Source organism: Lichenostomus cassidix, chromosome 18 (genome assembly GCF_008360975.1).
Source record: "Lichenostomus cassidix isolate B80296 chromosome 18, HeHo_3.0, whole genome shotgun sequence".
Taxonomy (NCBI): domain Eukaryota; kingdom Metazoa; phylum Chordata; class Aves; order Passeriformes; family Meliphagidae; genus Lichenostomus; species Lichenostomus cassidix.
This window is the reverse complement of record NC_139498.1, coordinates 6,414,489-6,442,081: the sequence shown is the minus strand read 5'-3', so window position 1 is coordinate 6,442,081 and position 27,593 is coordinate 6,414,489. Positions and strand designations below refer to the sequence as shown.

The 27,593-nt window shown below is 57.9% G+C and overlaps 1 protein-coding gene and 1 long non-coding RNA gene across 8 annotated transcripts in view; both read left to right on the top strand.

The window, feature by feature from the left end:
- CASKIN2 (CASK interacting protein 2) overlaps window positions 1-27,593 on the top strand; it is a 52,803-nt gene that overhangs the window by 13,173 nt on the left and 12,037 nt on the right. For 4 of the 7 annotated variants that reach the window (XM_085077742.1, XM_085077745.1, XM_085077744.1 and 1 more), the window contains exons 1-3: window positions 6,024-6,160; window positions 8,294-8,983; window positions 26,703-26,754. In XM_085077742.1, coding sequence (XP_084933868.1) covers window positions 8,890-8,983; window positions 26,703-26,754 — 146 coding nt within the window. In that variant the 5' untranslated portion in view covers window positions 6,024-6,160; window positions 8,294-8,889. Of the gene's footprint in view, window positions 1-6,023; window positions 6,161-6,972; window positions 7,535-8,293; window positions 8,984-26,266; window positions 26,620-26,702; window positions 26,755-27,593 lie in introns of those variants that run through there. The other 3 variants (XM_085077739.1, XM_085077741.1, XM_085077743.1) reach the window with 3 other exon arrangements.
- Window positions 8,999-14,570, top strand: LOC146429581 (uncharacterized). Its single transcript, XR_014855603.1, has 2 exons — window positions 8,999-9,677; window positions 14,260-14,570. It is a non-coding gene; the product is annotated as an uncharacterized LOC146429581 (long non-coding RNA).

Below are 27,593 nucleotides of genomic sequence, written 5' to 3'. Positions count from 1 at the left end.
AGCAGAGGTGCAGCAGCACAGCCCCGATGGCAGAGCTGTAGCCCTGTCTGCACTGCCCTGTCTGCTCCCGAGCTGCCACAGCGTCCCCTCATCCCCAGGCAACCTGGATATTCGTGTTTCCTGGCCTGGCAGATAAGGCAGCCTCGCCATTAATCAGGAGGCCTGGAGAATGGGATCAACGCAAGGCAGGCGTGCTGCAGAGTTAATCTCCTTTACTCCCCGATGATGGATGGAGCTCATTGCAGACATTAATCAAGTCTGTGAGTGTGCACCAGGCAAAATGGATTAGACACTGTGCTGTTGGCAGAGGCACGTCCCGAGTCCCTGGGCAATCCTGGAGGAAGCTTGGCGTCGTGGCAGTGCCAGTCAGGGCTGCAGCACAGTGGTGTGGTGTGGGTGACAGAGATTACAGCTGCCAGAGCCCCAGGATTTGCCCAGGTGTGTCCCCACTTCTGCTCCACAGGCACTGACTGTGCCTCCCGGGGGGCTCAGGGCTGGGAGGTGGGTTCTGCTCATGGCTGGATTGTGCTCATCCATGGAGCTGCTCTTCTAAACAACCTGCAGAAGGTCCTGGGATGGTTTCAGGGATATCCGAACATCTCCAGCTCTGCAGCCCCCAGATCTGCCTGTTACCTAGAGGGGACCCAGCTGCCTATGAAGGGAAGCTCTGGCGGGAATGAAGAAGGAGCATCAAGCAGTAGAAACCACCTGTGAGGTTCTGGAGACTGCAAGAAGGGGCTGTCCTGGATAAGCAGGAGTAGGAGCCACTGTCACATCCCAGCCCTGGTCATGGCTGTGCAGAATCCCTTGTGAAAGGCTCCTCTCTGGTGTGAGATCCTGTTCCAGCTCTGAACTCTGCTGCACATTGCTTTGGACATCATGGGTTCAAGGAGTGGTGTCTTGAAAGCAAAGCAAGACGTTTTCAGACAACATGAGAGAAATGTTCTCCATCTGCTTTGGCCTGCTGTGAGAAGTACCAGCAGTGAGAACAACCCCAAATCCCCATTTTCCAAAGGGGGAGCAGTTCAGGCCTGAGGAAGCAGAGGGAAATGCCCTGGAAAGTCATGGACTGTTCTTTAAGCACAAATGTCACACCATAGGGAGCAGGATATGGATTTCCAGCACAGCCATCCTGCAGCACCTGCTTCTCCCTTCGAAATGAGCAGCTCGGGGTATTCCCTGAGCCCCAGTCCGCTGGAGCGATGCCGGTGGCCCACGCGCTCCCTGCTGCACGGCAGCTGGAGGTTGCAATATCCACTGACAGCCAACGAGTTGTGGTTTCCTGATGATTAATGACACCTCCCTCCTCATGGGAGCCATTCAGCCTCCACGCAGCTGGATGATAACGGAGCCAGGGCGAAATTTGGGTGTTTCCAGAGAGTAAGGCTCAGCACAGGGAGTGCAGTGCTGGAGCTGAGAGTTGGTTTATTCCCCCCTCGTCAGTTCTGGAAGGGAGTTTATTTTCTGCAGGTAAATGTGCCTGGCCTTCATTTCCAGGGTGGATGCAAGTGGATGGGTGGAATCCAAGAGGTTTGTTAACAGACATTTTCTTTCCCCCTTCTGCCTTAAGTGCAAAGCCCAACTGACATCAAAGCAACAGAAAGTCTAATCCCGTTTTGAATCAGTGCAAGCACACGCAGCGAATGTTAAACAGGGAATCCAGCTGCAAAAAAAGGGAGGATTATCTTTAATTTCCTGAGTGAGGGACTAAGCAAGGGAGACAGAGAGAAAAGAAACGCACAAGACCAGAAAGAAGTGACTGTCAGCACAGGGAGGCTCGAGGAGGAAGGCAGGACAAGGACAGTGCAAGCAGCAGCTCACATGTGCCTGGAGAGGTGAGTCCAGTGGGAGCCAGGAATTGGCACGTGGGAAGGCTGCTCCATGCCAGCTCCTGCCTAAGTTCCCACAGGGATTCAGGGGAAGGGTTTGGGTTTGCTGTGCCAGGGCAGGGGCTGGTGCAGGCTGTAACTCCTGGCTTGTACGTGTTCGAGCCAAGGCTGTGGAGCTGCTTTGCAAGAGATCTTGGAGCTGGACTGCCATGGAATGATGTAGCAAAGGGCTGGTTACCTGATTGCTTTTAGAGGGAGAAACTATTTATTGCAGAAGATACTACCTGAGCAGAGTTTCCTAAACCACCAAGCCCTGCTACCTGTCCAGGAGCTGACTCTGGGTGGGTTTGTGTAGCTCTTTGCCACCAGCAGGTCCTACCAGCTCTGCTAAGCTCTGCTGCATTTCATACTGTGGCTGATGTTCAGCTTCACAGTGCATGAGTTCATGGAGCTGTGTCTGAGTTCTGCCCTGGGTTTGGGCTGTATCGTGGCATTGAAACCCTCCTGGTGGCAGTGGCCAGCTGCAGGCAGCAGCTGTGCTGTGGCGTGACAGGAGGAGGTGTCTGGGGCCAAACCAGCACAAACCCTTCTCTGCTGGAGCCTGGGCTCTGGGAGCTGTGATTCTCCTCCTCCTCCTTGTGGGCAGTGCATCTCTCTCTTGATCAAGCCCCCTAATTCGTCTCCTTGGACTTCTTCCAGCAGCAGCTATTGCCAGGAGGGTGTGTAAGAGGCGATGGAGTAAATGCCTACGTAAGCACCTTTGTGTCCAGATCCTCCATCCTGCTCTTGCTTTGCCCTTGGCATTGGTGTCAACGAGGTGGAGTGCTGAGCAGGGTGGGAAATGCCTGGCCTGGGTGTAATGTGGGAGGAGATGGATGCCAGGAAAGGCTCCACGGGGACAGGATGTGACTTCTGCGGATCAGGAATGAGACTGAGACTTGCTGGGCTGTTTAAGGACACGGCCAAAGCCCAGCAGTGGGGCACCCATCACCCCTCAGGGCTCAGTGAGCCAGGTGATGATGTGTGAATCCATGTCAGGAGCTGCAGGAAGGGCTCCTGTGGGCGGCTTTAAATCTGAGCAATAACCTGCTTTCTGCTGTGGCCTGGTTCAGTGCAGGAGAGGCTCTTCCTCGTCCTGCTTCAAGCTCAGGCTGCACCCTCCTCCCTCCAGGACAAAATCCCATGGCCCAACACAGCCTCTGCCGTGGTGGTGCCAGACATCAGCCCTGTCCTGGCCCTGAAGTGGGAGTCTGGGCTGTGGTATCTGCACATCCATCCAGAGAATTGACCCTGTCTGCCATGGGCATCACACTCCCATGTTTGCCTGAGCCTCCTTCTGCCCAGGTGTGAGATGCAGCCCTGGGGTTGCAGCAAGTCTTTGGGTTGAGCTGGGCATGCTTTAAAAAAACAGCAGTGAAAGGAGAAGCCTGAGCCACAGCTGAGAGGGGAGAAGTGTATTTCCATCCAGCTGGTTCATAACATACTTTAAATATTTTGGATGTCTGATATGGGCCTTTGCAGACCTCCTACTCACTCAGTGGGGGTGACATGGCCTTGAACTTCCAAGTTTGGTTTTCATGGGTGAGGTTTGGGAGTGGGAGTCTCACAGTCCCAGATTTGGAGCCGTGTCTGTCACAGCCTCACCCAGAGCCAGCACTGGGCTGTGGATGCTGCTGTGTGCATTGCTCCTGCTAGTTTGGCTGCTTCCCTGCCAGGCAGCAAATGCACCAGTCTGAGTGTTTTACCCCACCTCAAAATAAGGTCAGAGTAGAGAGGAGGGGTTTGCACAGCTGCTGGGGCTGCAGCCATCAGCCAGCCACCCAAGGCATGGGCTAACCTAAAAACTGCTCTGAAATGTTGCACTGAATTAAAAAAAAAACCAAACCTCCTTCCCAGTACTTTACAAGGAGACGACCGCTGTAGCAGGGACCTCTAGATGGCAACATCGACCTGAAGAGCTGCAAGCAGGAGCCGTGGCCCCGCAGAAGGAGCAGCCCAGCCCGGGTGGAGCCCCCAGACCCTCACCCAAAGTGGGGAACACAAGTCGCTGCTGCCCTGAGCACCTTTCTGCACGGCCCCAGGGCAGAGCTGGCCACACAACTGTGCCTGCACCTTGAAAGCCCCTAAACTCTAAAACATCTCGTCCTGGTGCAGAGAAGGGGACAAATTGTTAAAGGGCTTTCTCTGCCGTGAAAACTCAATCGATGCTCTCAGCACCTGCTCTGCAGGCACTGGGGAATAAATGAATAAATGTCACGGGGGCTCTGCAAGGTGGACACGGTTGTTGCTGCTGGCAGCTCTTTGTGCTGGGGTCACCAACCAGCTGCTCAGCCTTCAAGGGTGGATGGAAAGCTGGGATTCATGGGGGGAAATGGGGGCTGCTCATTCCTGCTCCACTCCCCCCAGGCAGGGCTATAGAGGGAAGGCATTGGGTGCAGGGTCAGGACTGCCAATATGTGGTTTAATGCTTGAAGGCTGCACTAGAAATCGTTGATTTCTAGTAAACCAGTTGCACCCTCCATTCAAAAGGCTTGTGTGACACCAGAGGTGAAAGTTTGAATTACCCAGCTTTAAGCACACGAGTGTAGCTGCAGCAGCAGCACATTTGGCTGGGGATGTGAGGGTGGTGTTCCTCTTCTGTGGTGTAACAGCGTGTGCCAGAGGTCTCTGGGGTGAAAAAGTCCTTCCCCTGCCTGAAATGGGACACACATTTTGTACAAAGCAGGACCTGGGCTCCTCTTTTGCAAAGTGGGTTTAGTCTGTGCTCAGGGAGCTGCAAAGCTTAATTAAGATCCTTAAAAGGACAAAAGGTGCTACATAAATTCAGGGGATTATTATAAATGTCACTGCACTTTACAAGCTCTGGAAAAACTCAGAGGAGGAATAACAAGACCTTTCACTTCACAGCCCTTCCTAGCAGGGCTACTTAGAGCTTCGTGCTTCAGCACAGCAGCCATAAAATGTTGACATTTATAATTAGATGTGCATAATAATCTCTTTATTCCCGAACTGAAAAGACAGGGTGTGTCTGGAAACGTCAGTCCCTCCTCCTTGCCAAGGATCCCCCTCATCGGGATTGCTCATGAAACCATCATTTGGTGAAATGTCTTGGGGCCTGGTTTGAAGAGGTGTGGGATCTTTGCAACTCCCCCGGGGAGCTGCGGGGTGGCCATTTAGTGAATAAAACCAAAGCCTCCGTGTGTTTTTAATCTGATTAGTTGATGATAATCCAGTGGTATCATGCAACAAAAACTGTCCAGCTTTATTAGGCAATCTCTTGTTTTAAAGAACTGTGCTCGAGGGAGCACTTGCCTATGCTGCTTCTGCTGAAGATTGGCAGAAATGGGTGATTTTTGGTGTTTTTAGTGCTTTGTGAGAGTAGGATTAATTTGGGGCTTGGACAGCTGGGGATCGGTGGATTTTGGTCCCATGGGTGCCATCAGTGGCTTTGTGCAGCCCCTCTGCCAAGGGGGCAGGGGTGGAGGGGCAAAGGGCTGACGGGGGAGGGCTGGAGGTGGGGGAAGGCTGGTTCCCAGACCACCGTGTTGCTCCTGGACCGATGATGGGGTACTTCCCTTCGGAGCCAGTCCTGCAGCACCGAACCAATCCCGGATCAAGCATGGGGGATCCAGCACTGGGTCGGTCCCGTACCGTGGCAGTCTCACACCGCCGGCTCGGTGCTGGATTGAGGAGGATGGAGGATTGCAACGGAGCCAGTCCCGAAACGCTGGCTCGGTGCTGGATCGAGAATGGGGAACCTCCCACCGGCTCGGTCCCGGACCCCGCCAGTCCCGGAGCATCGGGTCGGTCCCGTACCGGGTCGGTCCCGTGCCGAGTCGGTCCCGGGCAGCGCTGTGCGTCCGGCCGGCCCCGTTCAGAGCGAGCCGGTGCCCGGGAGCCCGGGGCAGCCCGGCGGGGGCGGAGCGGTGCCGGTGCGGCGGGATGGGCGGTGCGGCCCCTGCCCCGCTCGACGCCGCATCACGGTGAGTGACAGCCGCCCCGGCCCGGCCCCGCCGCACAACCCGCCGGGCTTTTCCAATCAGGCCGGGCCGGGGAGGGATTTCCTGCCGGGACGGGGCCGGCCCGAGCGGGACTTTGCGGAGCGCCGCGCCGCCTGCGAGCCGGGACCCGCCGCTCCGCTCCGGTACCGGTCCCGCTGCCGCCCCGCGCCGCTCGGCAACTTGCGGCCGGGCCGGGCTCGGCACTGCTCGGTGCGCCGCGCTGCGGAGCGGCTCCGCACGGCGCGGGCTGGTCCGGTCCGGTCCGCTGCCGTCGGTTCGCCCCGGCGCGGTTCGGTTCGCCCCGGTGCGGCGGGCTGGGAGCGCCGCCAGGTGAGTGGGGCCGGCCGAACGACTCGCCCCAGGAGCCGCGGAGCGACTCGTCTCGGTGGGGGAAAAGCCCCCCCGGAGCCCGCCCGGAGGAAGGAGCCGCCCCGCCCGGGGGTCTCGGCGCGGGGGGAGGCGGAGGCTCGGCCGGGGCTCCCCTCGCTGCCCGCCCGCAGCGCGGCTGGAGCCTCCCGGGGAGCCGAGCTGCCCCCGCCGGCCCTCGGGACCCGGCTGGGTGCCTTCAGCTCCGTCGCATCTTTCCTCCGCCACTTACGTAACTGGTTTGGGTTTGTTTGGGGGGTTTTCCCCCTCCTCTCCCTCTTTTTTTTTCCCCCGCGCTGCCGTTGGCTGCGGGAATGTTTGGGATACTTTGGTTCTCCAGGTGGATTCCTGAGCTGGAGGCTCAGCTCTGCTCGTGTGGGAGGGGATGTTTGCTGTTGCTTTTCCAGCTTTGTACGTTTCTCGAATTTTACCTTCGCTGCTCCTGTCTGGAGAGGCTGAGGAGCCGCAGGTCGGCATTCGGAGCTCTCGGTCCCTCCGAGTCGCCCGCTGAGCCCCGCGGTGCTCCGGGAGCCGAGGCAGCAGCACCGGGGCCGTTTTCCAAGTGAGGCCGGGCAGACTTTTCAAATATAAAGTCATCTCAGCGCCTCGCGTTCTCTTCTTGTGAGCGCTCTTGAGGAGCAGCACGGAGTTGGATGCGGCGCACAGGGTTAAACGAAATAGTTCTGAGGACGGTGCAACACGGGAGGTTTCGGGAGGGGATTTGTTTGCCGCAGGAGGTTAGTCGGAGTCAAGTGGCTGGAACTTTGTTGTAAGGTAGATAGGCTGCTGCACGTGCCCCAGGACGAGGGGAGGTGACAGCTGACCCCGGGGGGCACTGGCCTCCGTGCCGAGGGGTTCATCAGCTGAATGAGCTGCGGGTGGGGGGGAGAACCCCTCAGCCTGGTGTGGGAATCACACACCCCTTTGTCCCAGAAGCTAAACCAGTACCTGAGGATCATCTTTTCATCTGCCCTGTGCTGCTGCACCCTGGGGAGTGTTGGAACGTGGGGAACCCATGGGGGATCCGTGTTTATGGGCAGCTGCAGCTCCCAGCTGAGCAATGCTATGCCAAGGGATTCTCCTTCTGCTTTGGCCCCCACCCCAACAGGACCTCTCGTTGTTGCCTTCTGTCCCCTGTGATTTCCATCCTCCAAACAGTGACCTCGATCGCTCGGAGGAAGCGACACCCGCTGTTATATAAACTGTGGAGGGCGAGCGTTCTGGGAAGGGAGACTCCGCTGAGCCACGGCTGGGGGAACCAGAGCTGGTTCTGATCTATCCTGGATCGGCACAGGGGAAGTTTTGGGGTGATCTGGTGATGGCCTTGCAGCTGGCACGGTGTGTGCTCCCTGCTCTCCTGCACGCACGCTCCTCCCAGCGTCAGAGCAGCCTGCCAGATGCATGGCCCTGAACCAGAAGGGATTTTCTTGCCACACAGTTTGGGCAGCCTGGGCGCAGCATGGGAGCACAGGCTGGGACATGTGAAGTGCTACTGCAGGACCCTGTGCCCTCTGCAGGGGACCCTGGCTGGCCAGGATATGGCTTTGATCTTGTTGTCCCAAGCGCAGTCGTCCTGCTGAATTACACCCAGCTCCTCACTGGGGCCAGAGAGACCTCCTGAACTGGTGAAGGAGTGTCTTGGGTCCCAGGGCATTGAGCTTCACGGGAAGTTTGGAGGGTGAGGGTTTATCCTTGCACAGGAGGATAAGAGTGTGAGGCAGGCTGACCCACTCCCGTGGGCTACAGAGGGCTTTGTCTACACCTTCCCGGATCCATCCCTTGTGTGCTGCCACCAGGAAGGGCCAGGGGAGATGCTGTGTGCCCCAAGCTCCGTGTGCTGCCTTTAGGGAGGACGTGGTGTGTGCGGCCCCGGGGGGACAGGGAAGGAGCTGTGCCCCTGTCCCACACCGGGTGCAGCACCCTCGGGAGGTTTCCTCCACAGGTTCTTCCCTCTCCGTTTAACATTAGGATGAGCCAAGTCCCTCCAGGACTAAATATAGTCAAAGTATTCGTTCTTCGGCACGGATACAAAAGCTGTCGCGACGGAGCCGGGAGGTAAATGGCCTTTGGGGGCTGACTGTGCTCTTCCCTCCGCAGGTCCCGGGCTGCCGCGCCGGGGCTCCCCAGCGTGCCTGCAGTGCCGTCACCGAGAGGAATGCCGAAACGAAGGGGCTAATGAGCACCAGAGAGGGAGGATCTATAACTTCCAGATGGCAACGAGCCCATAATCCCTTTGGGAAGAATTAGGGACTCGTCAACACAGCAGAGCCTGCTGAAGGGAGCAAAGCACAACACCTCTGGATCCAAGAGTGCTGTGAGAAGCTGAGGGCATCCCGATGCTGCCAGCACCGGACACCCTGCCCCGAGCTGCCTGGCTTTGTCTCACAGAGCCCTGGTGCTGCTGGGAGTCTGTCCCCCGGCACTGAAGCATTTTTTGTTTTAATTGATTGCACGTTCTCCAGCCAAACCCCATCTGGGTCCTGCTCCTTCAGACGCGGAAAGGGACTTCTGCCCTTAACAGAAAGACTTCTTCCTTCTTGTTTTTATGCCCCGTGGGATTGCAAAGCATCTTTCTTGCTGGATTTCATCTCTCATCAAAGTGTGTTTTGAGGCATTAGGGGCTTATTCCGATGGCTTTATAAACTTCTGGGATCTGAGGGTCTCTACATTGCCACTGCTCCCACCTGCCTGCGATGGGGCGTGAGCAGGAGCTGATCCAGGCCGTGAAGAACGGGGATGTACCCAGTGTGCAGAAACTGGTGGCCAAGATCAAGGCGTCCAAGAGCAGTGAGTACCTGGGCACAGAGCCGTGGGCTCCCTCCCCCTGGCTAGGCACTCCTGCCAGTTCTCGGGTGCGAGTCTCAATGCTGGCCAAGCTGGGGTGCAAGTGCTGGCTCTGACCCCCAGTGCATGAGTTGTGCCACGGCCAGAGGCTGGAGTGCCAGCACAGCCTGTGCGCATGAATGACTGGGCTGTAAGCAATCCCACAGCTGAGCTGGGGTTCCCCTTGGGCTCGGGGCCAGGGGCCCTGGAGTGTGGGCCACTGAGCAGAGGTGGGTGAAGGGAAGCAGCCGTGGCAGGGGGAAATGAACCGCTTTGGGGGGGACGCTGCTACAAAGAGTCTTTAGCGGTTGCTGCTCACTCCCGGCCGTATTTATCTTGTGAAAAATTATCATCCCAGCCAGTCGACTGGAACCAATCGTCAAGCCTTGAATTTCAGTCTGGTAATGTTTAACCCTTCAGAAGGGCTGTTTTCTTGCATGTGCTCTCAGAAAGGTCAGCAGCAAGCACAGCTTGGAGCGAACAGAGGGCTCGGGGGGGTCCCCAAGGGCACCGGGTCCTGCAGATGCTGCACAGCATCTGGAGGAGATGGGGAGGGTGGAAATGTGGAGGAGATTGTGGCCAGTGCCACAGAGCCCTCGGGTAGAGCTGAGCTCCTGGTCATTTCTTCTGACAGACCAAGAGAAGGAAATTGGGAAAAGTAAATAAAAGGGCTCTCAATGCTGGTTCTGGCTGGGGGAAGGTGCACCCTGGCTGCCCAGGCTATGGGAGTGTGGATGCCCCTGCCAGGGCTGCTCATCGTGGGGGGTCTTGTGGGTATGTGTGGGAAAGCTGAAGGGGAATAAGCTGTCCTGAGGAGTGACAGGGGAAATTCAGGCGGGAGAAGGAGCTTTAAGGCTTCTTAGGAGCAGCTCAGAGCAGAGAGGCTGGCGCAGAGAAACCCGAGTTAGGCTGAGGATTATAAACGTGAGGAGGGGATCAACTCCCCTGGGTCATCCACTGGAAAGCTTTGTCTGGAGCTGGAACTTTGCAAATCCCAACTGCTGGGCTTTTGGAAGGGCTGGGAGCTACCTCCTCCCCAGAACGGGTGTCTGGTGCCCCTTCCCTGGGTGAAGGGACTGGGTGCCATTGCCTCTGTTTACAGCTCAGGGACTGTGACTGTACAGGTCCCTGAGCTGAACAAGAGCACTCTGCCCGTGTGGGTGGGTTGAAGGACACCCCCAAGGCAATAAATAATGTGAGGATATGAGTGTTCTGCTGGCTGACACAGCCCCATCTGAGCTGCTGTCCCACAGCCGGGCAGTGTGAGCAGGCTGGGGTGCCCGTGGCTCTCCTCCTCCTGCACACCCAGAGGGGTGAAGTCACACTTGTTTTCTCCCGTACCCTCCAGAAACTCCCTCCCAGTTCAATTCCGTCTGTTTTCTCTCTGGAGTCTTCCCCTCCCTTGCAGCCGTGGGGCACCCACGTGAACATGTGTGTTTAACTCCCCCGCTGCAGCGGCGTCAGCAGCTCCCTCGGCTTATTTTCATTTTATTCCTTCATGAGGAGGGGGAAAAACCCCTGACCCCTGCAAGGCCACTGCTGCAAGCTCTCAGTGTGGCTCCTGTGCTCGACCTGCTGTGGGGGCTTGCCTGGTCCTGGAGGCTCATCCCTGGCATGGAGGGCACCACTGCTCCCCATCCCTTATGGTTCCCTCTCCCTCCTCTCGCCGATGCCATGTGAGCCGAGCATTTGCTGCCTTTGCTGCTCATTAAAGCGCCTTTTCCATATGACAGGCTGAGATGCTGATATTTTTTTTCTTTTATTATTTTTTATTATACATTTTTTTTAAATCCCTCTAAGAGTCCTTCTGCTGTCTCAGTGGATTGGGAGCTCGATCGCTGTGATCAGCCCTCTGGGGCTTCCTGTGCCTAAAAAAGTCACCGCACGTAAGCAAAATCCAAGCGCCAGTCCCGGCAGCGGGAACTTCAGGGACACGTTGTTTAATATTCTCCGTGCGCAGCCTCCTCCCCGCGCAAGCGCCGCCGCACAAGTGGGTCACAGCACCTCTCATTCCGAGGTGCTGGGGTGAGCAGGGACAAGATTTTTGGGGGCAGGAGCCTGGAGGGAAAGGGCAGGTGAGGGCAGTTGTCCTGCCTGCGGGAAGGGGACGTCGGCGCGACGCCGCGGTCACTTCTGCAGCCAGCGAGGGAGTTCTGGTCTGGGAGAGTCAGGAGGCTCCTGCCGGGCCAGCCGTGCTTTGCTGAGGTTCCCTGGCAATGGAAACATCCCGCTTTTTATTTTCCTTCTCCCTCTCCCCTCCCCTCTGCGTCGGGAGCGCTGCAGAGTTTAATTGAAATTGTTAAACGACCCGTCACGGCTTTGGCCTCTCTCCCCTGCGATCAATCAATCCCTGGGCCGCTGCCCTCGCCAACAATGCACCAGTTGGCCCAGCCAGGGCCAGCACCGAGGGAATGGGGCTCCCAGGGGAGGTGAGGGGCAGGGATCCCTCTGGCCAGGGATCTCATCCTGAGAAGGGGTGACAGCTCCTGGAGCTGGACGGTGCCTGGCAAAGTTTGGGTGTCCCCATCCCTGGATGCAGGACGAAGGGGCAGGGGATGGGGGGATGCCAGGGTGATGCTGGGAGAGGGGATGCGATGCTCCTGTGATAACTGGGGGCTGGAGGAGCCGTGGAAGGCGATGGGAGCTGGACTCAGTGTTTGCCTTCCTCGAGGGAGTGGTAAAGGTTTTTGTTTAAACGTGTGCAAAGTGCAAAGAAAGGGCAGCAGCTGAGCAAACTGGTGTGAAACTCTCAAGAACAGGGAGCGAAGCCCTGCTGGGGTTCAGCTGCTGCTATGAGGGACGTTCAGTCAGCCACTTGCCCCATTTCACCAGTGATTTGCCCCATTTCACCAATGATTTTTCCCATTTCACCAGCTACATTGGTGCTTTCCAGACCTTAGATATATTAAGGACTGGGGTGGGCTCCTGGGACACAGCTGTGTCTGGGCCATGACCTAGCCAGTTGTTAAATGCTAGTGAAGCTTGCAGAAGGGTCTTGGCTTTATCTCCATGCCTGTGTTTGAGCCTCTCACTGCTGTGTCCCAGCAGCACAAAGCATGTTAAGGTTTTCCCAAGAGCTGTGCCAGCCCTCGGATGCTGCTGCCACTGTCCAGTTTGGCAGGACAGGGACGATGCTGCTCCATGTGCTGCAAGACTACAGCAGGCAGATGTGGGATAACTCACTCCCTCTCTCCCCCTCGAATTTCCTCCTAATCCCTAGTAGCTGTATCAGCTTAAGCCTCAAAGCGTGAGGTTTAATATCGCTCCTGTGATTTGTTAGCCTTTGCCACCGGCTCTCTGTGTCCCCGTCCTCTGCAGAAACACCCGCCCTCCTTTCTCGTCCTGCTGGGATTTCTGCTTCTCCCAGCAGCAGCCGGTCTGCAGTTTGGTGGAGAAGCTGCTCTTTTTTGAAATGTGGAGGTTATTTTGTTATGATGTTGCATGTGCCTTTGTGCCAGGCAGCAAGCCGAGAGTGCCATCCTCCCTTTACTGAGGACCATCCTCCTCACTGCTGCTACCGAGGGAGGTTTGTCCCAAACCCGTGGGGTCTCCAGGTGCTATACATGGTCTGGCTGCAGGGCAGAGCCGAGACTGGCCTTGGGCAGGATCCTTATCGTATCAGGCTCTGTTACACCCGATGGCTTTCCCTGCTGGCAGTGGTGCCTGGGCACCTTTCCCACTCCAATCCTGCCCCAGGCAGTGCAGGCGGCTGGACCCAGCCCTGCCACCGAGCACAAGTGTGGCCCTGGCCACGTCCCTTGAAGCCCAAGTTTCGAGGACGAGTTCCCCAAGCGTCCTTGGCTGTGTCCTCCCCTCCTCTCCCCGCACGCTGTAGGTCTGACGGGCTGGACCGGCTCCGCAGCCGCGCTCCGGCTTGGAAAGGCTGTGGGCACGCCTGCGGAGAGACGCCGAGAAACTCTGCCGAAACGGGCAAAACTCCCTCTACCTCCGGGACTGAGCCAGGAGCGGGGCGAGGCGCCGTGCCTGGGGAGTCGGGCTGGCGGCAGCCCCGTGCTGGAGACCCCAGCACCCCACAGCGTGCCCCGACCTGCTCCTGAACCAGCCTGCGGTGGGTGGGTGGTGGGAGCGGGAGAAAAGAGGCTTCAAAGGCTCCAGAGAGTGCGGCAGCCACGGGGCTGGATGGTGGTGGGGCTGCAGCTCTACAGCAAGGAGGGGTCCATCCTTTCTGCCTACTCCTGTGGCTCCCTGGAATGGAGGTCTCCTCTGGCAGCCTGGTGTCTGCTGGGTGGGTTTTCCCATCCACATCCCAGTTTTCCCACCTCTCTCGCTGGGAAGGAAAAGCCCCACACGGGCAGCGGAAGGAGTGAAGGGACAGTTGGTTTTCAAAGCTGGGCTCTAGTGGGTGTTGTGTTTGGAAAGGGGCCCGGCTGCCACCGGAGCGCCCGGAGCCAGGGAAAGAGTCGCTGTGCCGAGAGCAGGAGATAAGGCACGAGCAAACAGCGTCACACGGGGAGATGGAGGAGGCATTGCTGGGCCCAGCCCCCAACCCTCTGCACCCCATTTCCCTGTGTTCACAGGTCCACATCTCCCCCTGTCCCAGGTCTGTAGTTCTGTCCCCAGCCTTTGGACACCCATCGGCAGGGCAGCCTGTGGTCCTTGCTGTCAGCCTGGGCCACTGCAGCTACCTTTTTCTTGTCTCTGTAAAAGAGCTGGGGGAAAAAGCAGGTTAATTCTGGGGAAGGGGGTGAATGTGGGGACTATTGAGCCTGCCCCAGGCCATGCTGCCCTCCTTTGGCGATGGTCTGACAGTGCTGGGGTATCCTCAGGAATCTGGGATCTCTGGGGAATGTGGAGATCCCTCAGGGCCGTGGATGGAGCCAGGCTGGCAGCCATCCCCAATGTCACAGGCAGGAGGGGAATTTCCATCCCTTGGGCATTTCCTGGTGACTCAACCTAGACCAGGGGGCTGAGCTGCCCCTTCCCAAGGGCTGCAGAGGCCCTTTTGGCTGCGTGACCTAGAAACATGGGACAATTTGGATGACGACAGCTTGAAGGCAGACAGGGAGGGCAGCCCTGAGCCCTGGGACACCGTGTGCCTGGCTGCCAGCAGCTCACGGACGGTGTAACCAGGACGGTGCTCCCCAGGGCTGGAGAGGAGGGGATGTGGCAAGGACACTGCCGGCACAGGCATCCATCCCATCCTCTGTCTCAGCTGCTTCCAGGAGGGAGCTGGTGGACCAGGACAACAACCAGCATCACTCCTGTCACCTCTCTGTCAGCATCCCAGTGCTGCAAGGTTTTCCTGGGAAGGTGTGAGGTGAATTGCTGGATCCCGGTGGTGATGGACCGCGTGTGAGATGGTTTCCTGCTGGAAATGGATGCTCCCACCAGCATCGCTCCGGCAAGAGTTAAAAGCGGGGTTGGATGCCGTGCGTGTGTGTGTGCATGCACGCGCCCTGCTTTGTTTTTAAAAGCGCCTCGGCTGTCCTGGATCCCCGCCAGACCCGGGGCCCGCCGCTGGCAAAAACTCCGGCAAAGGAGTATGAAAGGGGCAAGAAACTAAATAACAATAAACCACCTTTTTTTTTTCTGGCTGCTCTGACAAGTGAGAGGGTGGGGAGGAGCTGCGAGCATTGCAGCTCCCCCTGAATCCCATCCTAGCTTCCCTAAAAAATCATGCCTGGGATGGAGAGGGAGGGATCTGTTTGAACCTCGGGGCTGTAATATCACCCAAGCCTTGCCAAGGTGTCCTGGTGAGTCACAGACCTGTCTGGAGATGCCCAAACTGCTTGGAAATGGCTCTGCCGGGATGATCTCTACCCTCCCAGGTAAGGGCTGGATACTCTAGCCCATCCCTCGCTCCTGCGGGATGCTGCCTGGGGTAGGTACGCAGCCACCCTGAGCCGTTTGCAACCCCGGGGAGAAAGGCTGGAGCTGCAGCGAGCAGGGCAGCGATGGCGAGATAAGGGAGTGGGGAGAACTTGTGCCAGGCAGGCATGAGGCTCCTGCAGCATCCCAGGCCTGGTGCAACATGTCCGGCTGTGCTTCTGCCGAGCCCTGCCAGCGCTGCTCCCCAGCCAAGGCTGCGCAGGGAGCATGCAGCCCCCGGGGCTGCTGCTGAGCCCAGACCCCTGCCCTGGCCTCCCCTGGTGCCATCCTGAGAGCTGGGTCTGCCTCGGCTGTCCCAGGTGGGCAGCTGTGCCAGGAGGGGTGAAAACTCCTGGGGTTTCGTAATGCTGGGCACGGCTGGTTGTGTAAGGCCCTGTCTGCTTGGAAGGGAGTTGGCGAGCACAGCAAGGGCACCAGGTGTCACTGAGGTGTCCCCAGCAGTGAGACTGGCTCAGGCTCTGCCACCCACTCTGCAGGTGCCTCTTGCCCCTGTGGAGCATCAAGCCCAGGGGCTGCCTGCCTCGCTCTCCCCTCAAGCAGCCCCTTGTGAAGGCATCGCCTTGTTTCTTTGCCAGGATAGGTGTGGATAAACCTGAAGGGGGGTTTCCAGCTGGAGGTGAACTGGGGGCAAACAGCAACATGGAGACTGGGGATTGGGAACTCCATGGATCTTCTGCTTCCATGGGTGTCCAGGACACCCAGCTCACAGCCTGTGTGGCCCCTCAAGGACCCAGGATGTGTCCACACCATGGCAAGGTCATGTGAGAACCACTTGCCTCGGTGGCCTCCAAAAGGGGCCAGAGTCCTCCCTGGTGGCTAATCATTGCCTACATGGGGGACATGGGGACACGGTGAGTCTGGCCACCAGCATGGGGTCCAGCAGAGCCATGGCCCATGGATTGCTTTGGGCTGCAGCCCAGGCTGTTTTGGTTGGTCTGAAGCAGCTCTGGTTTGGTTTTGTGGGGCTGACACAGATGGGAAGGGCTTCATGAGCTCTCCTGGCTTCCCTGAACCAGCACCTGCTAATCCTGCTGGCTTAAAAAGAAGGGAGACACTCCTCCTTTTAGGGAAGGAGGCTCCTGCACAGACTGAGGTGTTCCTCTGTCCCTGCTCTGTGTCTCCAAACCTCAACAGTTACTTAAGCATTGGGAGAGCCCTCAGCTTCCTCCTCAACAGTGTTGAGGTGCAGGCAACTCCCTGTCTTGGAGCAGCTGTCCCACTGGTTATATTTAGCAGCACATGGACTTCCTGGAGCTGCTTCTCTGTTCCTATCACCCCAAACCTGGTGTGGATGTGCAGCTCTGAGCTCCCAAAGTCATGGCTCTGCTCTGTCCCACTGCAGCCTGCTCCAAATGCCTGTGGCTTTGTTGGACTGAATTCACACCAGGTGAATGGTCCTGGATGAACATCTCCTCCCAGGAGCAGTGCAGGTGGGTGCCTCTTCTCAGATCCAGTCTGGGACAACCCCGGGACAGGGACCAGCATGTGGCCATCAGCCCCCTGATCCCCCACATGTTGCTGGCCATGCGCTTGCAAAAACAGTACTTCATTTTCCAGGAAGGGACATGCACCTTCCAGGGCTGGTTGGCTCTCACAGTGCTTTCCCAGGATTGCCACAGCTCAGAAAGCCATTCCCTGGCAAGCCTGGGGATGGAGCAACCCGCCGTAATCTCGTGGCCAGGGTGGGGGGCACGGGATGCTGCAGGAGAGATGGCACAGAGCAAGAAGTGGTGCCTTTTCCTACGAAAAGGAGCTGATGGAGGCTGGAGGGTCCATTTTTCCCTGTGCTCCCCTCCTTTCTCCCCACACCCGTCCGGGATGCTGCGGGGCAGCAGGTGGGGGTTTCACGCTCGCTCCCACGTCCTGCCTGCGCCGCCAAGTCGGGCTTGCCGGGGCCGTTCCCGACACGCACCCGCCGCGCTGGGAAGGCGTAAACAGATCGGGTTCCCGGCAGGGGTCCAGGGAGCGGGCAGGCCTTGGCTTGTGTCCCACCGCCGCTCCGTCAGCACGGGGTGTGGGGAGCGCCCAGGCAGGGCTGGGATGGAGGGGGCTGACCTGGCAGACGGGTCCCCGCAGGCAGTGGGGTCACTGCGGGAAGCTGGGCATGACCTTGGTTTGACAAGGAGGGATGTCACCTCTGCCTCAGTTTACCTCTAGTGCTGAGGTGGGCCTGTTCTTTGGGGGGGTGGGAGGGGTTGATGTGCTGTCCCCAAACTCCTTCTCCATCCCTGCATGGAAAGCTGCTGACGAGAGCTCAGCCCATGGACTGGGGGTCCTCAGATTCAGCTCCCCCTTTTCTGTTGGAATTGTATTGTGATGCCTTTGACCTTGCTGTAAATCAGACCTTGTCCCTCCCAACGTATGCAGGGGGGATGGGGCTGCTCCGTGTCCTTTGTCCCCAGCTGGTCCCCAAGCAGCTGCTGCCCGGCTCTGGCGTCCGGGCTGGGCAATGGGAGGAACCTGCTGCCCTCCCTGCCGGCCCCGGAGCAGCTGGGACCAGGGGAGGGGGTCAGGAACGCAGTGCCCAGAATAACTCAGCAGTCACCAAGGGCCCCATGGGGATGGCAAGGTGGGTGTGGGGTTCTGGGGCAGGTTCCTGCTTCCAGGACAGGGAAGGGGTGATGCCTCTCCCAGGACACAGACTGTCACAGGCTGCTGAGTGATTGCTGCTTCCATGTGGGGACATGCAGGGTGGTGCAGGACATCCTGGTCATGGAGCTGTCATGTCCCTCTCCGGTCCCCTGCATATGGAATCCTGCTGTAGACCAGGATCCCAGGCAAATCCTTCACTGCCACAGGTGCATGAAAATATCCCAATCCAGCTAAGGCAATAGGCAGATGCTCGGCAGGATTTTGGCAATGGCTTCTCCCACTCCATGGCATTGTCCAGCCAGCCTGAAACCCAGGAGGGCAGTAGGAGGGTTTGATCCTCACTGTGGGCATGGAGAACACAGTGCTGTCTTCCCTGCCTCGGGAGGGAGAGAATGATTGCTTGTCCCAGGCTGGAGAGGGCTTGGCCTGTGCCCACTGGGGATGGACCCATCCATCTCTCATTCCCACTTGCAGCAGCATGGAGCAGCCAGTCAGTTCCCACGTGTTTTGGTGGGTGGCCTTTGCACAGGGAATGGGAACAGCAAGGTGCTCTCTGCGCCCTCACCATCACTGGAGAAGGGATTTGGAGAAGGATCCCTCCTGTCCATCATGGCTTGGAGCTGAGGAGCCACTGCTGGGTGAGATCCCTATGCTATTTCCCAATGCACATGCCACAAATGGCTTCAGCACCACGGAATCTGTAGGAGCAGTCACCCATCCAGCACCCTTTGGGACTGGCAGGAAGTAGAAGCTGCATTTTGGCTCTGTCCTGGTGGGAAGGAGACATTTTGCTGAAGCTCTTGAGATCCATGCTGCAGTTCAGAGGGAGCCAGACAGCCCAGGCATCACTTGCTAGAGGATGGGTCTAAGAAGCTTCAATTTGGCAATAGAGAATATAGTCAGCAGTTCCCCAGAAGTGGAAATCCTTGGTTCTTAGGGAGGAAAACCCAGTCCCCAGGCGGCAGCTGCCACATCCCTGCTGTGACCATCCCGGGGGACCCCGCCGGCACGTCCCCGAGCGGGGCTGGCGGCAGCCCCGGCTGGCGGGGTCAGAGTTGAGGAAAGGCATCCGCAAGGTATTTTTAACCGTGTGACTCCGAACTCCGGCCGCCAGCAGCCGTCTGAGGTTAGTCCCGGGCTGCCGACGGCTGATTGCCCACGGGCTGCTGGCGGCGGGGGGGAGTTTTGGGTAGAATTCAGTTCCCAGCCGTGTCGCGGCCTCGGGGAGGAGTGGCGGCACTTGAACCATCGACCTTCTGGGTGACCTCGAGCGAACAGCTTCACCTCCCGCTGCCTCCCCTCCCATCCTGTGTGCGCCTTGCCCAGATTAGCGCAGCCAGGGTGGGGACAGCCGCTCCGTCCGCCCTGGCAGCGCCTGCTCCAGGTGCGCGGCAGCTTCCCTGGGGCCAAAGGAGGAGGATGTCACAGGATTTCCAGCCTCCGCATCGCTGTGTGCTTTGAGTACTGGATCCACCGGCTGGAGCAGCTCCTGGGTGCCAAGCTGCCATGTGCGGGCGCGGGGCTGGCACTGATGGGGACACGGTGCCATAGGGCTGTGGCAGCCCAGTCCTCCAGCCTCAGCTTTGCCCTGCATCCGCCAGGAGCTGCACAGTTGCTGTAACCTCCAAGCTACAATGTAGGGGCTGGATCCTCGTTTCGCTCCCTTGAGCCCACGGGGTTTTGCTGGCTACTGTTGGCTGCTCTAATTTTTATCTGGGGCTCATTGTTAGAACCATAAAATAAATAGGTACGTGCTGCTCTGGAGCGTCAAACCCCTCCAGGTGTAGGTGGGTTGCTGGGCTGCTGCGTCCCTGCCCGCCCTCCCTAATTAACTGTTGCTCAGCTAATCCAGACTTACTGACCTGCCCTAATCTTCCCATGCGAGGCCAGCCCTTTGCTGCTGGCTCCTGTCGCTCACCTCTCACGTCCCCTGTGAGCCTCTCTCGTGTTCACAGCCCTGGCTATGTGGTGGAAGGTGGTACCCCAGGAAGAAACAGACTACACGGTGGGAGTTGGTACCCTGGGAAGCAGCATCCCCCCAGGCAGGGCTGCTGAGGTTGTTTTCCTGACCAGCAGCTCCCTCTGTGCCCACGCTCACACTGCTCCTCTCCCCGTCCCCCCACATCCTGCTTCCCCTCTTTCTTCCTCCCATTGACCTGCTGCCGGTTGGATTATTTCTCCCCAGATGCTGCAATCTGCATTTTTCCCAGGTTGAATCTGCCTGGGTTTGTTCTCCTAATCTCGCTAAGTCCCTTTTGTTTTATTTCTGCCCTTGTCAATCTGTAGCACGTCCACCACAGATTATTTTAATGCACTATTTGCTGGGTATGGCATTAATGACAACACTGAGAGTGACTGTAGGTGCTGCCCCTTTGCCTGGGTATCTGGGATAGCCCTTATTTGGTTTCCAGGGAACTGGCTGGATGTGAGCTAAGGTGCATTGTCAATGCTGGAGCTGATGCTCTGCTGGTCCCCATGTCCCACAGCCCAGGGGTGGCCCTTGGCCCCACGGAGTGCCCAGTGCAGGTTCAGGCAGTGCTTGCACTTGGCCGCTGGCCCCCACTGCTATCAGCCCATCTCTTCCCGCTCGGGAGGCGTCCTGTCCTTTCGGAAGGATGGGGGAAATGGAAAAGGCTCCACCTCTTCCCTGGGCAAATACAGCTCCTCTGAGTTCATATCCTGGAGAGCGGAATAGCCAGGTCCCAGCAGGGACGGTGACTTCACCTCCCGGTAACGCGTTTCCCCGGCCAGCTGGGAAAGGAGCCCTTGTATCTCCGAAGGAGCTGCCTGGCTTCCCCCACCCGAAGCCTTTCCCAGCTGTTTCCATCCTGGATGGGGCTGGGGGATGCAGTTTTGGCTTTGTGAAGAAGGGGTGTTACCACTCCTCCCGGCCAGGGGAGCTGGGCTGGGGTGCATCACTTTGGGGTTGGCAGTCACTGCAAACCCACAAATTATTGTAGAGAATGGGAGCAAGCACCATTCATCCCACCCCAGCTGAAGTCCTTCTGGGGGCTTGAAACTCAGAGCAGGAGCACGTGTTTGGCTTTTGTAAGGGGTGAATCCAGCCCCAAAGGACTCCTGGGATGCTCTTTTCCCCACTTGGCATTTGTCCCCTCCATCCCCTATGGCCATCAAGCCTTGGGGTCGAGAGCTGAGAGCTGCACCTTCTTTCCAGCTGTGTGGATGGAGACGGAGTTTCCGATTCTGCTTTTCCTTTCATTGTTCTGGGAGCCTTTGCTTTGAACAAACTGCCTGTTTTTTCCTGCTTTGCTCGTGAGGGGAAGCAGCAGCGGGGAATTGGGGGTTTGGATGGTGGTCCTGGAGTGGCTGGGCTGGGGTGAGCGGTCAATGTCTGTGCTGTGTGAGGATGCTGCCCAATGTCTCACCTGCTGCAGGCTCTTAAAAAACCTTAAATGTTTGATTTCCCATGGAAAAAACACTCCCAGCCTTTTCCAAAGAAGGAAAAGGATTCCCAGTTGACTCCATGGTGCTATTGCCCATGGTTGCCCTCTTTGCCTGTGGTGGGTCTCCAGCCCAGCCCAGGGTGGAAGGCAGATCCTTGGACCTCTCAAACTCCTCTACCTTTGCCATCACCTGCCTTCACCATCATCACCATCATATCTGAACATGTTGCAGGACAGGATTGCCTAAAGAAGGAGATGAGGAAGGAGGCCAAGCTGCCAGAGGAGACTCAGACATGCCATCAGCAGAGACAAGTTGGTGGCAGGGACAGCTTGGGCTTTGCATGGCTGTAAGATTTGGGGCTCCAGCCAGGGGTAAATGGTGACTTGTGTTGAGGTTAGAAACGAGCATTAGGTGCAGGGATACTCACAGCACAGGGGTGCTGTGTCCAGCCCTCAGGATGCTGTGAGGAACTGCCCAGAGCTCAGCTTCTGGAAGGTTATTGCACCTGCTAGTGTTATTGCTGGAACCAGGAGCAGGGCTTGGTGCGACAGCCATCATGCACCCTGGCCTGGTCCAGGGTTTGGGAGATTTCTCAAGGGATGAAAACACCAATTACTCTTGAGGAGTTGCCGGATGCTGGTATAGGGACAATAAGGGGCTTCCTGCCGTGCTGTGCTCTCCCACCACTGTCATTTCCCCTGTGCTGATGGGAATCTACCTCCTCAATTGCAGCCTCCCCCTCGCTGCCAGTTAACCCAGTGGCTTTGCCTCAGTTGGACCCGCCCCACAGTGCCTGGCTTGGCAGAGGACCTGTTTGTCAGCGTTGGTGGGGAGCCCATCCTCAGTGATGCTGTGGGGCCTCAGACCCAGCAAGGGCCATTTGTGGGCAGGAAGGCACCTGTGGCATTTGGACACGTGTGCCATTTGGACACCTGTGCCATTTGGGCACAGGATGGATGCTTAGCCAGGTATCCCAGGCAGCAGCACCTTGACAGCCAAATTCACCCACCATCACCACAGGGGAATTAGAGAAGCCCCTGCCCGGGGAGCTGGGCACAGCACTGGGCTCAGTGTTTGAGGAGCAGCTGGTGGCTGCAGCAGAGAGCCAGGGTCAGGAGCCCTTGGCTCTCACCCAGCCCCTGTTCTGAGCTTGCTGGGCAGCTTTGGTTGAGTTTCTTAACATCTCTGTGGCTGAACTCCTTCCCTATCAAGGTGGGTGAATCTCTTCTGGACCTATTGGGAAACTGCTCCTGAAGCAGCCAGTCTGCCGGGAGGCTGCGCCGGGAGGAGCCGGGTGTGGGTGGCCACAGCGGACGTGCCTGTGGACAGAGAGGCGACAGGGAAGGGTGATTCCTGCGGAAAAGGGGTGGACATCACCTCTTTGGGTCTTGATTTTGGCCAAGACAGGGAGTCCGTCCTGAGCCCTGGCATGAACCCACCATATGCTGAGGCAGAGCCACCCCAGGCCATGACAGGGCAGGTTGGGTGAAGCTGCCACCTCCTGCCACCTCCGCCTCCAGCTCCAGAGACTGCCACCACCATCAGAGACGGCTGGTGCTCGGCAGGATAGCAGCTGATTAGCTCCTCCAGCTGGTTTATTGGCTTAGTGATGACAGTACCCAGGTGGATTTCATTTTCCCAAGAGGGTATGTGCATGTATTTGGTGTTTCTAAAGCACAGCATCCCTTTTCCACTGCCCAGGATAGCAGGATGGTGTTGCTGCAGTGCCCTCGCAGGGCATTCCTGCATGCAGGGTACTCATAGCAGGCAGTGTAGGGGTGCTCAGGATGTTTAGGGATGCTCATGGCACAGGGACAATCAGGGTGGTGGTGGCTGGCAGCACAGGAATGCTCATGGCACAGGGGTACTAGCAGCCAGCAGAGTGGGGATGTGATTTCCCAGGACAAGGTAAAGGGACAAGAGTCTGTGACACAGGACCACCAAAGGGCTGCTTTTCCAAGCATCTCTGGCAAGGAGGTGAATCTCCAGTTACAGATCTGTGTGTCCTGCACAGCAACAAAGCCTTGCAGCAGTGGAGCTCTGCTGTGGCTGTCCTGGGTGGACAAAACTGGCGAGGGGGTCACAGGAAAAGAACTGTCCTCTGGAGCCTGACTGCCGTGTGAGAGCCAGGAGTCTCCAAAGGGCAGGACTCCACAGGATATTTGGGCATTTCCTTCCGAAGCCAAACCCAGGCAAAGACGTGTCGCTGCTTCCCCACCAGCGCTGCGGAGGGGTTGTGTCTATCTCCGAGACCTCGGGGTGAAGCTGCCGGCTGTCCCCGCAGGAAGGAGCTCTCCGTTGGAGGGCAGGGGCTGACTCAGGGTGCCCGCTGTGCTGGCACAGGGGTGCCGGGCCGGGCGAGGGCACGCCTGGCTCCACGCAGCCGGCACAGCCGGCGCCAGGCGAGTGCCCGGGGGGGTAAATAGGGTTCGTGCCGGGCCGGCTGCCAGCGCGGCGGGTGCGGTGCCCGCCCCGGCCCGCCGCTCCCCGGTGCCCCCTGCACCCCACGGGCAGCCCAGCCCGGCCCGGCATCCCCGCCACGGGGGTGCAGCCCGTGGGGAAGCTGAGGCACAGGCACAGGGGGCTGCTCGGGAACGCGGGCCTGTGCCGCAGTGCGGATCCGAGGGCCGCAGCCGGGGCTGAGGGTCCCGGCGGCCTCTCCGGTGCTGGGCGGCCGCGCTGCCTTCGCCACGGCCGGCGGCCGGCCCGACATTTGTAAGCAATTTGCCGGAGCGTTCCGGAGGTGCTTCCCGCTGCCGCTTGGCAGCCAGACGCCGCACAGAAGCTCGCTGGCTCCCTGGAGGCCTCGCTCGGGCCCGGCCCTGCGCTGCTGCCGAGCCCGTCCTGCCCGGGCAGGCGGCGGGGAGCCTGAGGGACCCTCACGGGGCCGGGCGGGGAACCCACGGCTGGGCTTAACCCTTGGGCTGCTCCAGGCTGTGTTTGCCCTGCAAATATCCCCTGCAGGGCGTTTTGTATTTCAGCGCTCGGTCCACGTCTTCTTGGGATACGAGTGTGAGCTCCTGCTGGGGAATGGGGATTGCAGATCAGGCCTGTGAGTGCTCCCGCCCCAGTGCAAACCCAGTGGGGTGATGATATGGCTGGGAAGGATCCTGTCACACCATCCCACTGCTGTATTTGGATTAATCCCACTGGATTAACCGTGCAGCCCTTGCCCAGCCCAGCTCTGCAGCCCCCTGGCTGAAGCTGCACCTCTGAACAGGCCAGTCTAGGAGGGCTGCGGGGTTGGGAGCAGCTTGGCCCAGCCTCTGCTGAACCCCAAAACATCTGTGTGGAAAAGGATGGGTAGCCTGGGCACCAGTGGGGAGAGAAGGGGCCAAAGAAATGCGGGGAAAACCTGAAGAATCTGTCAAAAGTAGCACATGGATGGAATGAGGGAGGGGGATGCAGGGAAATGTGCCATCAGCTGCTTTCTTATCGCCAGGTCCCTGGAGTTTTGGGCTGTGCAGTGGGACAGCACTGGTGGGGGTGTCCCAGATGCCTGGCTGTGCTCAGCTTCCCTTCCATCCCTCCATCCTTCTCCTTTCCCATGCCTTTGTGCCAGGGGTGACCAGACCTTTTCCTACCCTGACTGCAAACCCTCCAGCTCTCCAAGCAGCAATTTACCCAGCTGCAAACAGGGATGAGCTCTTTCCCTTCCTGCCCAAGGTGGATCCAGGCATTTAGGAAGACCCCCAAAGGGGATGCTGCTCCTGGCTCTGCTGTTTGTGACCTGCTGTTTTCCCAGCCACCCACACCGTGTCCGTGTGGTCCTGCCCTATGTCTGACCTGGCTGGGCTGACAGAGCAGGGAACGAATTTGAGGAATGTTGCTCAGGGAGATGTGGATGCTGACAGATGCCTGGGAGCAGGCAGGGTCACTCACCATGTCCTGGGACATCCCAGTCCTGCTTACTGGACCCCACTGGCCAGCCTGGTCCCCTTGTAGGTGGGGTTAGGGATGAGATTTTGGGGTGAGGTCTCCTTCTTCAAATAGTGGGCATTGCTCAACTCCAGGACCAGTCCTCAGAGGCTGTGGAATGTTTCTGCCTCGTTTGGAGGTGCTGGTGCTCATTGGATATCTCCATCCAGCCCTTCTGTTTTCCCAGCATTGCCCTCCCAGTGCTCATCATTCAGGGTCTGCCCCTCCTGCCCTGGGTAAGGACCCTTGCTCCTCCTCTTCTTCCTCCTCCTCCCCTTCCCAATCCTTTTCCAGTGGCAGTTTTCAGCTGCAGATGATGGGAGCAATCCCAGTGGTTACAGTTGCTCCAGGACTCAAATCAGAAGTGTCCAATTTACAAGGGAAATGTTATTTTTTCCTAAATGGTGAGGTCAAGGGAAGCAACTTCTCCTTGATGAAGACCCCAAATCCTGGGCTTTTGGGGCTGCGAGAGGAAAGTAGGAGCTCTGCTGAGCGATGGCTTTGGGAGCCAGTTCCTTTGGGAAGGGCTGTCAGATACGTGGCTGAGGCTCAAAGACAGTCCCTGGAAGAGGTAATTAGGGTGATCCTGTCCTGATCCCCTCAGCTGTGGCGAGGAGTCACGAGTCCTTCACCAGCAGCCACTCCAAGCCCATTTTGTGTTAATTAGGCTGTTTACAAAACACTCTAAATTGCAGTAATGAACACCCCGGTCCTTGGTTTCCTTTAATTATCCATTTGCATGATGAATGAGCCAGCCCCTCTTCAGCCCTCCTTTTCCAGCAGAGGGGTCACACAGCTCAGGATAGCTTTGTATGGAATCTGCCATGCAAGGTGGGCAGAAACCTTGGGAGAGAGGGAGAAGAGAAGGGAATTGAGGAGGAGGAGAGGAAGAAAAATGGGGAGAGGGATCTTCAGCCCTGAAGATCTACCTCACTATGAGGAAGGGGGCTCCTTCCCCAAGACCCCACCAGATTAGAGTGGGGTCTGAGCAGCTGTTTCACCCCAGGCTCAGAGCCTGGCACTGATTTTCCATAGGAAAAAGCACAGAAACCATTCAAAGCATTTAATCCTCCCTGGCTCGGCGATGGGGCTGCCTGCAAAGGCAGAGGAGGAGTGGCGGCATTTCTTGCCCCCCGCATACCTTCCCCTTTCTTTCCCATTTGACTTGGCGGATGAATTCCAGAGATGCTAATCCGCTCTCAACCCCTCGGTGAAGAATAAAATGTCCTCTCTGTGTGGGAGGAAGGAATCCATTCGAATTAATTGCGGGAAGGAGTGGGGAGCTCAGGCTGCACTGGGAGTGCATGTGAGGGTGGGCTGAGCATCCTCTACTGCCCAGTGGTCCCCAAAGGGGAGGGAGGGATGTGCAGGGAGATGGGGATATGCGAAGTGGAACAATTCTTGGGTCTCCAAAGGGGGGCTGGCAGGGGGATGGGGATACTCAAGGTGGCACAATCCTTGCATTCATGGCTGGAAGCTTCAGCCTCTGCCCTGGCCATAAAAATGCCAACCATGTGGTCTGTGGGCCAGGCCTCTGTGGCAGTGGCAGGCACAGGGAGTGAGTGGGGGGCAAAATGGCCCCACTCAGCAGTTTTGGGGTGTCAGTGCCTATAAAGGGGAGGGAAGTGCTGTTCTGCCAAGCCAGGGTGGCAGGAGCTGCAGGGTCCGACCCATCCTGGGGGCACACAGAGATGGGGCAGGAGAGATGGAGGGAGGAAAGTGCTGAGCTCGAGCTGGGTCAGCCCTCTGAGGGTTCGTGGAGGTGAACGTGAAGGCAGAAGAGAGTCGAGGAGAGCCCCCCAGGATGGGCCAGGCACTGTTCTGCACGCTAGGAGGTCGCTGTGGCTGTGGGGTTGGGGTTCATATGGGACCTGTGGGCTCTGCCTCCTGCCCTGACCTTCACCTCTTGTCTCTGCAGAGCTCCTGGGATCTGCCAAGCGCCTGAACGTGAACTACCAGGATGCGGACGGGTGAGTGCTCCCCTGGAGGGTGCTGAGTGCTGCTGCCAGCCCGGGTGGGCTCCTCTCCCCAGTGTCCAGTCAGTCCTACAGCTCAGGGTGTCACACAGCTTTCCAGGGGAGCTGCTGCACCACAGAGAACACAACAACATCTCAGAGCCAGGGCAAGCCCTGCACAGGCAGAGCCAATGCCTGCCTGGATCTAAGCTGGGGGCTGTGCTGAATCCATCCTGAAAATCCTTCCTAAATCTCTTCTGTGTCCCCCTTGGTAGGGATGGGGGTGAATGGGGATGGCATTGTGTCCAGCCAGTGCCCTGTGTCCCCCTGGTTGAAGCCTAGAGGAGCACCTGGCTGGCCTCAGCGCCTGCACGTGCTCATGCCTCTGTTTAATATCCCAAAAGCAAAATCCCATTGTTTCGGGGGGGGGGGGTGTTAGGGAAAGAAAATATGAGGTTGCTGAGTGACCACAGCATATTTGTGTAGCTCATCACTTCCAAAATCCAAGTACTTAATAAGCTGGGTACTGAGAGTTAAAGAAACCACAAAGGCCCATAAAATAAATAAGCGCATTATTCTTATTGAATTAACTCTGACCTGTCAGTCATTAGCATTGTTTTTGTGTGCTGTTGTTGTACCTAATTTCTACATGTTTTCTTTTGGAGGACTCTGTAGGAAGAGGTGTCCATGATGAGTCCTAACAGGCCAGCAGGGGGTTGGGAACCTGCAGGATGTCTCCGTCTTAAAATAATACTGTGCAGATGGAGCTTAATAGAAAAAGAATTTAATAATAGAAGCAATGATCTGGTTCTGATAAGGCGCAGGGCTTGTGCTCGGGCAGCTCCAGGAGGGCT